At 38.9% G+C, this 15505-nt stretch overlaps 1 protein-coding gene across 1 annotated transcript in view; it reads right to left on the reverse strand.

Moving 5' to 3' along the window:
• The window catches only part of TM9SF2 (transmembrane 9 superfamily member 2), a 179704-nt gene that overhangs the window by 150594 nt on the left and 13605 nt on the right, over window positions 1–15505 (reverse strand). The window contains exon 2 of the mRNA XM_053707814.1: window positions 10957–11024. Within this exon, the coding sequence (XP_053563789.1) occupies window positions 10957–11024 (68 nt within the window). The remainder of the gene's footprint in view (window positions 1–10956; window positions 11025–15505) is intronic.

Genomic DNA, 15505 nt, shown 5'->3' on the forward strand with positions numbered 1-15505 from the left:
TGTACCTTGGAAGCTTGGCGTTCTGCAGAGACTCCATCAGATCCAACTCTAGAACCCCCCATTTAAGGGTTAACCTGGAGAACACCTCCAGATGGAGAGCCCACTTAATGCAATGAAATGTCTGTCTGCTCAGGAAATCCGGTTCTCAGTTGTCCACTCTAAGAATGTGGATGGCAGACAACAATTGGGAGCTTCCGCCCACTGAATAAGCTGTGCCTCCTTCTTCATGGCTAAAGAACTCCGAGTTCCTCCCTGGTGGTTGATGTAAGCCACTGAGGTGGTGATGTCCGACTAAAACCTGATAAACCGGGCTAAGGACAATTGAAGCCAAGTCATCAGAGCATTGTAAAACACTCTCAATTCCAAGATGTTTATGGGGAGAGCAGACTCCTCCCGAGTTCATAGTCCCTGCGCATTTAACAAGTCCCAGACTGCTCCCCAGCTTAGCAGGCGGGCGTCCGCGGTCACAATCAACCACGAAGATCTCCGGAAGCATGTGTCCTGAGACAGATGGTCCTAAGAAAGCCACAAGAGAGAGAGAGTCACTTGTCCACTGGTCTAGATCTATCCTCTGAGACGGATCTGAATGGCCTTTGTTCCAGTGTCTGAGCATGCATAATTGCAGAGCTCTCAAATGGAATTGAGCAAACGGAATGATGTCCATGGAAGAGACCATCAGACCAACTACCTCCATACATTGAGCCACTGATGGCCGAACAGTAGACTGTAGAGAGGGGCAAGAGGAGAGAATTCTGGATTTTCTGACCTCTGTCAGAAAAATTTTCATAGATAGGGAATCTATTATGGTCCCTAAGAAAACCACCCTTGTAGCTGGAACAAGGGAACTCTTTTTCCAGATTCACTTTCCAACCGTGAGAACGTAGAAAAGACAACAAGATCTCTGTATGAGAGTTTGCTTGTTGAAAAGATGGCGCCTGAACCAATATGTCGTCCAGGAATGGCGCCACTGCAATTCTCCGGGACCTGATCACTGCCAAAAGAGCCCCCAGAACCTTAGAGAAAATTCTGGGAGTTGTGGCAAGGCCAAACGGAAGAGCCGCAGCTCCCATAATTTTCTCAAAGGTTCTGTTGGCTCTATTGGCAGTAATCAGGTCCCAGGGAATTGCAGTGGCGCCATTCCTGTGAAAGTGTTTGTCTAGAAATGCTAATCTCAGGAATTTGTGATGATCCCTGTGGATGGGAACATGAAGATACTCGTCCTTCAGGTCTATGGTCGTCAAGAACTGGTCCTCCTGGACCAAAGGAAGAATGGAACGAATGGTTTCCATTTTTAAGGATGGTACCCTGAGAAACTTGTTGAGGCACTTTAGGACTAAAATGGGTTGAAAAGTTCCCTCTTTTTTGGTCACCACGAACAGATTTGAATATAATCCTAGACCCTGTTCCCTTACTGGAACAATCACTCCCAGGGAGGAAAGGTCCTAAACTCAGTTCAAGATTGCCTCCCTTTTTACCTGGTCCGCAGATAATCTTGAGAGGTGGAATCTGCCCCTGGGAGGGAAAGTTTTGAATTCTATTTTGTAACCCTGAGATACTATGTCCACAGCCCAAGGATCTGGGAAATCAGGGAAAGTCTGCCCCCACTTGATCCGATCCCGGACCGGCAGCCGACCCTTCATGCTGACTTAGATTCAGCTGAGTGTTTCTTTAATTGCTTCCCCTTATTCCAAGACTGATTGGGCTTCTAAGAAGACTTGGACTGCTCTTGCTTCGAAGAGGGAGAGGAAGACTTTTGACCTTTGAAGTTCAAGCTTTAATCTGAAGTTCAGATGAAGGAATAATACTGTCCGAATCTGAGATTTCACCCTCAGAGGCTACCGACGTATCCTCAGGCTTATGAGGGAGGGCAACCTGCGTAGCTGTAGGTGGAATAGAAACCTTACAATCTGAATGTCTAATTTTCCTCTTTCATTTTCCCAGCATAGGAAAAGCAGATAATGCCGCAGGCACCGCAGAAGATACATGTGCAGCAAAATTTGCAGGTAAATAAACTCCTCCAGGAGGCTGAGAGGAACTACAGGGCACTGTATGTGACACCATAAAGGCTTGGGACGTTTGAGGAGAAAGCTGTGGCATTGCCGGAACAGCATCATCCTGAGAGACATTGGGCTCAGCGGGCAACAATTTATCTTTAAATTGAAGTGTTCTAGCTAAGCATGCAGCACAAAATTGAATAGGCAAAACAATTTGTGCCTCTAGGCATATCAAGCATTTGTCAAAAGACACGAGTCTATGTCCATAATACTAAATAAAAAAATTCCCCAAATTGTAGAAATGTTTTAAATACACAAAACGATTGTAAAGTAGATTGACACTGAAATTCAATGACGCCGCTCCGTGAATATCCAACAGCAGATTGAAGTCACATGACCGGCAGAGCGGAAACTACACAGCAAGTAAAAGGCGCAAGTTTCCCTCTGCCTACAACACCGGAGCTAAATTTACACAAACGCTCAAGCAGTCTGTCAGTTAGCCTGTTCTAGCTAAGCAAGCAAAAAAAAAAAAACTGCCGCCAAATTTTAATATTTATACATAAATCCCTGTATAAAACATGAGCCCCACACACATACTAATAAAAGTGTTTCAACAAAATCAGCCAAAAGAGGAAAAACATCCCAATAAAGGGAAGATTAACCCCTGGTCTCAACATACATAATGTGCCTGCCCACTGCCAAAGAGAATCCTGTATAAAGGATTTTAAAAATGTCCCCATCTATTGTAAATGAAATATTCTTCTGAAGTGCAAGTCTCCAAGAACTAGAAGACAAAAGCACTTACCTGCAGTCTAGCTGTCCGGCAGGAAGACAGCTCACAAGGCGTGAAATGACACATACTCCTTACAGAGACCTGTAGAAAAAGAAAGAACAGAGTAACCAACTCTGGCTTTCTGTACCATGGGCAGCAATGTGTTAGGAAACAAAGCAAGGACTCTCTCAAAACTTCCAAACTGCTTAAAAGCCACCACTACTCTACTGAAGAGATTGACGTTGATTCAGCTAAACCCAAATCCTTGCTTGCAGGGAAAATTACCTGAAAAACAAATTCATTTCTTCAGACACCAAACTTCACCTCCTCCATTGATAGAGGCAAAGAGAATGACTGGGGATTATGGGTAGAGGAGTGACACTTAACAGCTTTGCTGTGGTGCTCTTTGCCTCCTCCCATTTCACCAGATGCGGTAACTAACCTTTTCATTTTTAGTTTTAAATCTTAACCGTGAGCTTGCTGGTGAGTGCAGGGTTTTCTTTATGTGTTGTATTAATTTGTTTTGTAATTCCCCTATGATTCTTGCACCCACTCCGGTCTGGGGTTAACTGCCTATGACTCTGGTGACAGCACAGCTTTTTGTGAGTGCCACTGAGCACCCAGGGCTGAGCATGTTGCTGGGTCATGGGATGTGTACCCGATCCGGTCTTGGAGTGCAGTCCCCTTCCGTGTTTTGTATATTTCTGGGTGATTACATATGCCTGTGCACCCCTCCCTTGTTCCCAGTTTGTTTGGCTTTGAGAGCTTTGCATTCTCAGTTCCTTGGATATCTTTTTATATCCCTTTGAAGATTCTTTTGATTTCCCCATGACTCAGAATAGTCAGTGCAGCACTGGGTGAAAGATGCAAGGGTCTGTCAGGAGTCCAGAAACTCATTGACCTTTTATACGCACACACTAATTACAAGAAAACAGATCACAGGTAAGGATGGTTACATTTAATAGCCATTCAAACCCCTTTGTGTCAACTTGTGTTCATGTTATCAGGCCAAAATCACCAGGGTGTGTAAACTTTTGATCAGGGTCATTTGTGTAGTTTCTGTTGTCATTATGATTTAAAAAGAGTAAACACAGTTGATTGATAATAAATGGCTTCAGCCAAACACTGACCATGAGTGAAAGAAAAGTTTTTGTGTTATTATATTCTCTGAAAAATGACCAAGAAATCATAAATTCTGCCGGGGTATGTAAACTTATGATATATATATATATATTATACACAGTATCTCACAAAAGTGAGTACACCCCTCACATTTTTGTAAACTTTTTATTATAACTTTTCATGCGACAACCCTGAAGAAATGACACTTTGCTAAAATGTAAAGTAGTGAGTGTACAGCCTGTATAACAGTGTAAATTTGCTGTCCCCTCAAAATAACTCAACACACAGCCATTAATGTCTAATCCGTTGGCAACAAAAGTGAGTACACCCCTAAGTGGAAATGTCCAAATTGGGCCCAATTTTGTGTGGCCACCATTATTTTCCAGCACTGCCTTAATCCTCTTGGGCATGGAGTTCACCAGAGCTTCACAGGTTGTCGCTGGAATCCTCTTCCACTCCTCCATGACGACATCACGGAGCTGGTGGATTTTAGAGACCCTGCGCTCCCCCGCCTTCCGTTTGAGGATGCCCCACAGATGCTCAATAGGGTTTAGGTCTGGAGACATTTTTGGCCAGTCCATCACCTTTACCCTCAGCTTCTTTAGCAAGGCAGTGGTTGTCTTGGAGGTGTGTATAGGGTCTTTATCAGACTGGGAGCAGGAACTTATTCCAACATAAGGGAGGGTATCCTGCTCTGCTTTAGTATGTCACAGTACATGTTGGCATTCATGGTTCCCTCAATGAACAGTAGCTTCCTACTGCTGGCAGCACTCATGTAGGCCCAGACCATGACACTCCCACCACCAAGCATGACTGTAGGCAAGACACACTTGTCATCCTCACCTGGTTGCCGCCACACATGCTTGACACCATCTGAACCAAATAAGTTTATCGGACCACAGAACATGGTTCCAGTAATCCATGTCCTTAGTCTGCTTGTCTTCAGCAAACTGTTTGCAGGCTTTCTTGTGCATCATCTTTAGAAGAGGCTTCCTTCTGGGACGACAGCCATGCAGACCAATTTGATGCAGTGTGCCGCGTATTGTCTAAGGACTGACAGGCTGACCCCCCCCCCACCCCACCCCTTCAACCTCTGCAGCAATGCTGGCAGCACTCATACGTATATTTCCCAAAGACGACCTCTGGATATGACGCTGAGCACATGCACTCTACTTCTTTGGTCGACCCCGGCGAGGCCTGTTCTGAGTGAAACCTGTCTTGTGAAACCACTGTATGATCTTGCCCACCGTGCTGCAGCTCAGTTTCAGGGTCTTGGCAATCTTCTTATAGCCTAGACCATCTTTATGTAGGCAGAGCAACAATTCTTTTTAACAGATCCTCAGAGTTCTTTGCCATGAGGTGCCATGTTGAACTTCCAGTGACCAATATGAAAGAGTGTGAGAGCGATAACATGAAATTTAACACACCTGCTCCCCATTCACACCTGAGACCTTGTAACACTAAAGAGTCACATGACACCGGGGAGGGAAAATGGCTAATTGGGCCCAATTTGGACATTTCCACTTAGACATTAATGGCTGTGTGTTGAGTTATTTTGAGGGGACAGCAAATTTACACTGTTATACAGGATGTACACTCCCTACTTTACATTGTAGCAAAGTGTAATTTCTTCAGTGTTGTCACATGAAAATATATAATAAAACAGGGCTCGACAAACCCAGGAGCCTTTTACCCCTGGCTCCTAACTTTTGGGGTTATTCTCCATATATCTATATACCAGTGATGTGCGGTGAGGTCAGAGGCTGGTGAGGCAGTGGCTAGGAATCGGATACGCCTTCATTATTTAGATATCCTTTGTTGAAGAAATAGCAATGCACATGGGTGAGCCAATTGCATGAGGTATGTATATGCAGCCACCAATCAGTAGCTACTGAGCATATTAAGATATGATTTTCAACAAAGGATATCTGATTTTCTTCATTCTTTTGATATCCTTTGTTGAAAATCATATCTAAATATGCGCAGTAGCTACTGAGCATATTTAGATATGATTTTCAACCAAGGATATCAAAAGAATTAAGAAAATCAGATATCCTTTGTTGAAAATCATATCTAAATATGTGCAGTAGCTAATGAGCATATTTAGATATGATTTCCAACAAAGGATATCTGATTTTCTTCATTCTTTTGATATCCTTTGTTGAAAATCATATCTAAATATGCACAGTAGCTAATGAGCATATTTAGATATGATTTTCAACAAAGGATATCTGATTTTCTTCATTCTTTTGATATCCTTTGTTGAAAATAATATCTAAGTATGCGCAGTATCTAATGAGCATATTTAGATATGATTTCAACAAAGGATATCAAAAGAATGCAGATAATCAGATATTAGATGTAAATTGGAAAGTTATTTAACACTATTTCCCTAAAGTTTTCAGGAAAAGCTTATAGAAGCAGAAGCAGCTACTTCAATGTCTTAGGACAGCATAGCTTGGGAGGTTTGTTCAGCACAGCAAGCATATCATAATAGTTTACCTCCCAACATTTCCAGGAAAGGAAGCAGGTGAGGGAGACTTGTGCACAGCCACAGAGAGAGTGTGTGGGTGTCTTGTAGGTGGGGCTAAAATTCCCACGCTTTACAGGCCTGACTGTTTATGTTTTGACGTTTTGATCTCAACTGCACTCATGGCTGCTGCACTGCACTGACTGCAGCCTTATTTTACAAAATATACAACTTAGCCACCCGACCCGGTCCCACGTTCAGAACGTCTTACTCTTACTATTTTTTTTAGTAACTGTTTTTGTCAGTGCTAGCCGCTATTATACTGTGTATTTTTCAAACCAATTTATAAGTTATGACATTTATTAAAATAACCGCATTAAACGAGGTTAATAAATCTCATAACTTATAAATTGGTGTGAAAAACACCACAGTATAACTATAGCTGACACTGACAAAAACAGTTACTAAAAAATAGTAAAAGTAAGACGTTCTGAAGTCTGTCTGAACTTGTCACGACGAGTACATTTTGCTGCTGCAGTGCTGCTGCCTAACTGCCAAGTTTGCCAACAATCATCTGCCAATGCCTTAACCAATTCCAATAACCATACCACAATTCCTGTGTTATACATAACACAATTTACATGACAGATTTACATGACAATTTTGCATGACAGAGAGAGTAAGTGTGTGTGTGTGCATGACAGAGAGAGTAAGTTGGTGTGTGTGCTGTGCATGACAGAGAGAGAGAGAAAGTGTCAGTGAGTGTGTTTGTGACAGAGAGAGAGAGAGTAACAGAGATCCAGCTAGAATGTAGTAGTCATTCAATTTATTTTATAGGCATGGCTGGAAATTTCCATTTTACACTAGTCCAATGTTTATAAAAAATTGCAGAGACAGGACACATACACACACACACAAATATACAGTGATACTCTGATACACACACTCATACTCATACACACACACACTCACTCATACACACAGATATACACTGAAACACACACACACACTCATACCCACACACTCACTCATACACACACAGATATACACTGATACACACACATATATACACTGATACACGCATACACACACACACAGATATACATTGATACACACACAGATATACACTGATACACACACATATATACACTGATACACGCATACACACACACACAGATATACATTGATACACACACAGATATACACTGATACACACACATATATACACTGATACACACGCATACACACACACACAGATATACTCTGATACACACACATATATACACTGATACACACGCATACACACACAGATATACATTGATACACACACAGATATACACTGATACACACACGCATACGCACACACACTCATACCCACACACACTTACTCATACACACACACAGATATACACTGATACACACACAGATATACACTGATACACGCATACACACACACACAGATATACATTGATACACACACAGATATACACTGATACACACACATATATACACTGATACACACGCATACACACACACACAGATATACACTGATACACACACATATATACACTGATACACACGCATACACACACACACACACAGATATACATTGATACACACACAGATATACACTGATACACACACGCATACGCACACACACTCATACCCACACACACTTACTCATACACACACACAGATATACACTGATACACACACAGATATACACTGATACACACGCATACACACACACATAGATATACACTGATACACACGCATACACACACTCACTCATACACACACAGAGAGCCAGAAGGTGAAGGAAGTTAATGAAAACAGCTCTTTTACTTTTTTTAAATCCAGTAGCTGTCAATGAGTGTCCACGCCAAGATACTATGGTGATAGAGAGAGTCTGTGACATTGTGTCTGGGCACTCTGTGTCAGTTACTGAATTTAAAAAAAGTAAAACAGCTGTTCTCATTATTGAGAATATGAGGTAGGATGTTCCTTGGAAGTTCATAAGTTAGTGAAAGAGTTCAGTCATTTAACTCCTTACTTATTTCACTCATTAGTAATATGATAAAAAAAAAAAACAAAGTGTGATTGACTGGACCTGACAACCTCAGAACTATGATCTTATTTTTAGGTAGAGGGTGAATGGAGGCTTCAGAGCATTTGGCATATGATTCAGGTGCCCATTAGTGCACAGTTCAGAGGTTCCTGATCTGTGCACTGATTGGCATCTCAATGCCAAATGCTCTGAAGTCTACAAGGGTATAATTTGATCACATTTTGGAACTACTTCAAATGTCCTGCATTCAATAAATATATACTTGTATATGTATTTATTTATGCAGAACACATTTTATTTAGAAAAAAGGTATATGATACATTTTGATATGTGTGCTAAACTTAATATAAATAAAATGTGCTGCATAATAAATATATTGGGGGGGGGGGACATTTTTCAGATTGAAAGGGGGACAAAATAAATCATGAAAGTAAATTTTTATTTTTGTGTTTTATTAAGCATTGCATGCATGCTGCTGTGCCACTAGAAGAACTGTTCAAGGCTAGAAGATTTAGAACTGTTTGTTTTTTGGAATGCCCCTTTAAAACATATATTTTGCCTAATGCCTATATATATATATAGTTAGTTATTATTTACAGTGTTTATGGTGAGATGGATTAGGAATATAGTTTTGCTAATTTAAACATTTCTTTTCATAGCCTCACTGTCCTAAATCAGTTGCAGATTGATTTCTAACGATTAACAGGGGCCATTGCTGGGCACAGTTTGTTGGGTCCTGGTGTACAAATTTCAAAAAGTAAGGGAGATCTATTTATGTTTGCAATGCAACCCAACTCATACAAAAATGTCCTTTTTTTTTAACCTTTTTAAGCTTAAGCCTATAAGTGTGGGTGACTGACTGGGAGGCAGACGGCAGTTCATCCTTTAAGGCTAGCTTGGATATTTCAATGGCCCTCTCCGGCAGCATTCAGCTCCTTCACTTACCTTTGTCGTTGTCGTTGTCGTCGTCGCATCGGGCTGCCTGACTCAAATCCACACCGGCCGCATCAACCTGACCACCAATGCGGCTGCGCAACAATTTCCCGCCCGGCAACTCAGCCTAGAGACTCAGACATACTGATGCCTGATTGGCTGAGCGGCCGGGCAGGCAGGGCTCAGGGCTCCCGAGGCTAGCCTCCGGTGGGAGCAGTTATGGGCTGCATTAGAGACTGCTGCATTAGTTTTTATTCCCCACTGGGTGGCAGTCTTTAAAGCAGCCCATAACATAATTACATTCATATTGCGCAATGGAAGGACAGCTGGCCTCATACCTTCTTGCGCAATATGAATGCAATGTAGTAAGTAAAGTTAAATTAAATAAACAATAAAAAGCATAATTTGGTGGAGGGGTGGGGGGGTAGGGGGGGTCACCTTTCATATGTAAAAAAAAAAAAAAGAAGAAAAAAAAACAACATTTTTTTTTTTTTTTTTTTAATGAAAAAATAGATGTAATTCCCACATTGGCCAGGGGAGGCGCTGCCTCCCCTGCCTCTAATGAATGCACGTCACTGCTATATACAAATCCAACTGTCTGGCTCCTAAAAATATGCCCGGCTCCCAAATATTCTTACTGGCTCCTAATTTTTAAACATATTTGTCAAGCACTGTAAATAAAATATTTACAAAAATGTGAGGGGTGTACTCACTTTCGTGAGATACTGTATATTGTTGTGTGTACATATGTATTTATACGTTTTACTGTATATTAACTGTACATATTTCACATTTCCAATGTTCTTTACTTACAGGATAATGTACTTTTTATTCTTAAATACATGTCTATATATGTGTGTGTATATACCTATATCTGCATATCTATTCCTATAATAATAAAGTACATTATTTTCTATGTGAAGAACATAGGAATATAAAATATGTGTTTTGTGCATCGTGTTTTTCAATTTAGAAAATAACGTGGTCGAGTTAGTGCTTTAAATAAATATTACAAATAAAATATTTTTAAAAATGATTAAACATACTGCAAAATATTCAAACAAATCCATATAAGGGGAGGGGAGAGAGAACAAAAAAAAATCCATTTAATATATTTAGATATATGTATTTATGAATAAATAGAACATTCTGCTATGTGAAGAGCATTGTAATGTGAGATATTCAGATTTACAGTCGGGTTAGCGTACTTGAGAAAATGCAATAGGGTTTGTAGTAGGGTGTTTTTCTTTTCTTAGCGAGAGATTGAAAAACCAAAGATTTTATCCCCCAAAGTTACACTTTCCTAATTTTTTCTCCATGCTCTTCTAATCAAGTCTTCTTTTCAAAAGCGCTTTGCGGGTGCGCTGTATAAATCATAGCGTGCCCAATAGCAAGATCAGGCGTTCTGTGATAAGACAGTGCACCCACAAAGTGCTTTTTAAATGAAAGACCTGATTAGATGAGCCTGGAGAAGAAATTAGGTAAGTACTTTTTAAGTTTACTGTCTCTTTAAGTACAGCACTGACCTAAGACCAAGTGTTTTGGAGTGTGCATGAAAAAAAACTCTTACATTTATATGGCAAAGTAAAATACTTACGCAGTATATTCATAAGGTAGCACGGATTCCACAGAGTCCAGCCTATTCACAAAAAGCTCAATATTAACCTGAAAGACAAAATGGTTCAAGGAGATACTTAAGTAAACTGGAAAAAAAATACATTAGCAATAAGGTTCTAGCAATATAATAATAATAATAATAATAATAGGAACAAGACAAATTTGTTAATGAGGCTTAGTAATGTAATTGTTTGGGTAAACCACTTCTCTATATGGGTTTGTGGGAAAAAGGGTGAAATCTAATCTCATAATGTGCATACATTACCATCCACATTCATCATTTCGTATTAAGATTTTTATTAGGATATTGAATTTAATGTGCTTCATCTAAATATACCTTTCCATTTTCTGAACAAACCTACTTTTTCTTTTCCAGATTGTGAAGGTTTGTCCCCTTCCACCAAAAGGGAGCTGTGGTAGTGGTCCCTATCAGTCAGTGAGCAAAGGACGTACACAACATATTTCCTGCTATTATCTTTGTAAATCTTAGATTCTTTATCAGTACAATCTGCTTCCCTAAAATATTTTTGACAGAGAAATGTACAGGTGCGCTTGTAAACAGTATTCATTGTGTTAACTAGACGCCAGCAAAATGCTAAGCAGCCAAGATTTCAAAACAAAAATAGTTGTTTATTTTTCAATGTCCTATCTCCAAACAACATTTTTCAGTAATAACATAATGATGTTTGTATTATAGAATAATAGCACGAGACAAACCCCAGTTAGATAACCCATGGTTTATAAAGGGACACTCGCACAAATTAATTGGCGCTTACAGCCCTTGTTAGGGAAGTTAGAAAAATATAACAATTCTAAAACAGTTTTAAAAGACAAACTGAATATGTGGAATTTAGAGAGTTATGTCACAAATTAACACAATAAATTCACAAAACCATATAAAACTATTAACATGTACAATTTGCAATAAAATATGTTACAATCTTTAAAGGGACAGTCTACACCAGAATTTTTATTGTTTAAAAAAAGATAGATAATCCCTTTATTAACCATTCCCTAGTTTTGCACAACCAACACCGTTATATAAATATACTTTTTATCTCTGTGATTATCTTGTACTAATCATCTGCAAACTGCCCCCTTATTTCAGTTATTTTGACAGACATCCATTTTAGCCAATCAGAGCTGGCTCACCTGAACTCCATGTGCATGAGCACAGTGTTATCTATATGACACACATAAACTAACACCCTCTAGTGGTGAAAAACTGTCAAATTGCCCTGAGAGAAAAGAGGCGGCCTTCAAGGGCTTAGAACGTTACCACACTGCAATGTCCCAGAATAAGGATAGGTGCACAAAGTTTGATGCTGCTGTTTTACCAAATGTATCCTTCACACCAAATGGAGTAGGGCAGAAACTTTTACTCTAGAACAAGAAAAAGCGCAAAGCAGACCCAAGTGCCGTAGTCAAAGAATCACATAAAGCACGCACTATAGAAATGCACTTACAATGTTTAATTAAATATGTTAAGTTAAAAACATTCAATTTCCAGATGCTTAATACTCAGTCTAATCCTCTTTCCCGGTACCCTAATCAAGTTTATCAGCGTTGTCTGTAGCCAGCGTTCCTCACAGGTATCGTCAGATAGTTCTTTGCCGACACTGGGAACTCTGCCTCCGGAACTACGGGTACTCTGATGGTCCAAAAAGGCCTTAAAATTAACTCTACGCGTTTCGTCCACTAACCTGCAGACTTTTTCAAGAGGGTGGAAATTGAAGCGAGTTGATGGGATATCCTCCCCTCATATAAACACCCAAAATATTTTCTATTGGTTACAATGAGCTGTCCTTCCATTGTGACATGTAGCAGTGATTTAAAAAAGTTAAATTGCAATAATATATTTAGATTGCACAATATGTAAAACAACCCTAACTAAAATGAATGGTGAAATTTGATCTAATAACCAGAGACTCCTATCTTAAAACACATTTGAAAAGTACATCATAAAAGTAAAAAAGTTCATACAAAAAAGTTCATACAAAACATTCTTTTATACAAAAACCTTAAAATTCATTTCTATCACTAATACATCATATGACAGGTAATAACTATAAATATAAAACTTCTATTTCCCTTACTAGAACCACAAATACAGAAGCTAATTACTAGAACACTATATAAGAGACTAATACAATTATTACAATTGATTTGAACCTAAAACGAAAATAAAAAAGGAGAGGTGAGACATTGATACATGCTGAGGACCCTAGTCCAATGCAAAATATTAATAAGAAGATACCTGTATAAATGTGTATATATCCAAACAAGATATTCCCTATTATACTGTGTGTGCCCATTATTACATAGGGAAACACTGCTGTTGACTCTTAGATAGGGTTATTATTATGTGGTCTTCCTGAGAACCAAATACCAACATCTAGATACATGCATAGCAGACCACAATGTACCTATACACATGGGCGCATATATATATGCACATGAGTGTGCACACATGTGCATATATACATATCAAAAATTATCCACAGATGAATACCTGTATTAGCTATTTATATGAAGGCTGCTATGTCTATATCAATGTTTAAACCCTTGGGATGTAAACTCTAACTTGTGGATCCAAAAAGTTTCTTGTTTCCTCAGATTAACTAATCTATTGCTGCTACAATTCGGTATCCAATCAATAGCTTGGATTTTCAGGGATCTGGGATCGCTCCCATGGAACTCCGTAAAGTGTAAAGGGACAATGTGCTTGTCTGATTTTTCTTTATTATTATACAGATGTTCTGAAAATCTGCCTCTTATTTTTCCTTTTGTACGCCCTTCATAAATCCTGTCACAACTACATGTTAAAAGATAAACTGCATAAGTCGAATCACATGTACATCTACTTTTAATATCAAATTATCAATTTCCCTCACTATCTTTGAAGCTTGTTTCCTTATTTATGTGTTTACACATATCACAGGCCATTTTCCTACATTTGTATGTACCTGGTTTTCAGCTAAGTCAATTACTTTGTACAGTTTGCAGCATGTCTACTTTTTTCAGTTTGCTAGGTGCCAGTAGATTTTTCAAATTCCTAGCCCTTTTAAAGGTAAAAACTAGTTCTTCTATTAGAGTAGGGGCTAGGATTTGATTAATCATGTGACATCAGAATTCACCTAGAGGGGCTAATAATTGTATATAGGAATGACTAGTATGGGTTATAGTACTAATAGCAGTTTAGAGAATGCTCCAAAAAAAGATCCTAATGCCATTATGGATGGGAGGTTGTTATTGGTAGTGGGTGTGGACGTCCACTAAACTGAATAACAGTGAATATACCCCTGAGAATAGATAAATATTAGCTTACTGCTGATAACAGAAAGCAAAAGTTAACCTGCAACACAAGATGTCCACATTTCAAAGGTACGCAAGAGAAAGAAATAGCAATGAACTGAAAGACCACCTTTAGGTTTATGACTGTCTATGCTGACTAACTCAATCCCCTTACCCAAACATATCTGACTGCATACGCTGATATTCCCCATGAAGTGGTGCTATCCAAGAAGACATTGATAGACATCTGTAACTATGCAACAATAAATTAAAAAACTATGGCTTAAGCGAGACATCCCGAAAGAAGGTAGCTACAACCTAAAGCTATACCTGCCTCTGCAGCTAAGAAATGTGGTATGGTATACGTTAGCACAGATCAAGGCATAAATGTATTTATGCTATCATAAAGTTATCCCATCGTCTGGACATGGGCCCTATGCCCGGCGACAGGTATATACTAAAAAAATTAACACACATTTATGACTAGAAGAAAAAAGGCAAAAAGTAAGCTCAACAGAATTACCACTTAAATAGGGATATACATGTATCACATGTATTTGGAAATCAATTGTGCAAAAAGAGTATCCTTAACTCCTTATTAAGCAATCTAGCATGGGCAGATAAATAAAGTTCACACTATGTATGTCAAAAAGCCCGGTATTAGGGACCATATGCAATATGGGCAACTGTTCAGGTTTATTACATTGCCATCAAATAAAATAGCATCTAATAAGATGGGTGCTCTGCTTTCATGGTATAAAATAATAATAAAACTGTATTTCTTAAATCATGGGCTGCTGGGGACTTATAGTGGAATACCACAAGTAGAGATTGTGATAGTAGCCTAGGAAATATCATCTGGGTGGAATATACATGAATTGAGCGTATGGAAAGGACAGTATGATATAACTAACTAAGCTATAAGCGGCTATTAGGGTACTTTTACTACTTAAGGTTATCAGGCGGGTAGATTTTTTTAGTGAAAATTTTTCTGCAGGCAATTTTTAAATAAAATACAATTTTAAATTAGGCAGTTGCACTAAAGCACCAGTTTAATTGCAATGTGTTGGTTAACTAAAGAATAAAACCATTTCTAACGTTTGATAATATAGTGCAGTAGTTGAAAATTGCACTGCAAATTAGCTGCAGATAAACTAAATTATAAAATGTCTCTTGAATAAATTTGTTTCCCTTTCTCTTGGTCTAACAAAGAAATGTAGTAATAAAAAGGTGCA

Source organism: Bombina bombina, chromosome 3, assembly GCF_027579735.1.
Source record: "Bombina bombina isolate aBomBom1 chromosome 3, aBomBom1.pri, whole genome shotgun sequence".
Taxonomy (NCBI): Eukaryota; Metazoa; Chordata; class Amphibia; order Anura; family Bombinatoridae; genus Bombina; species Bombina bombina.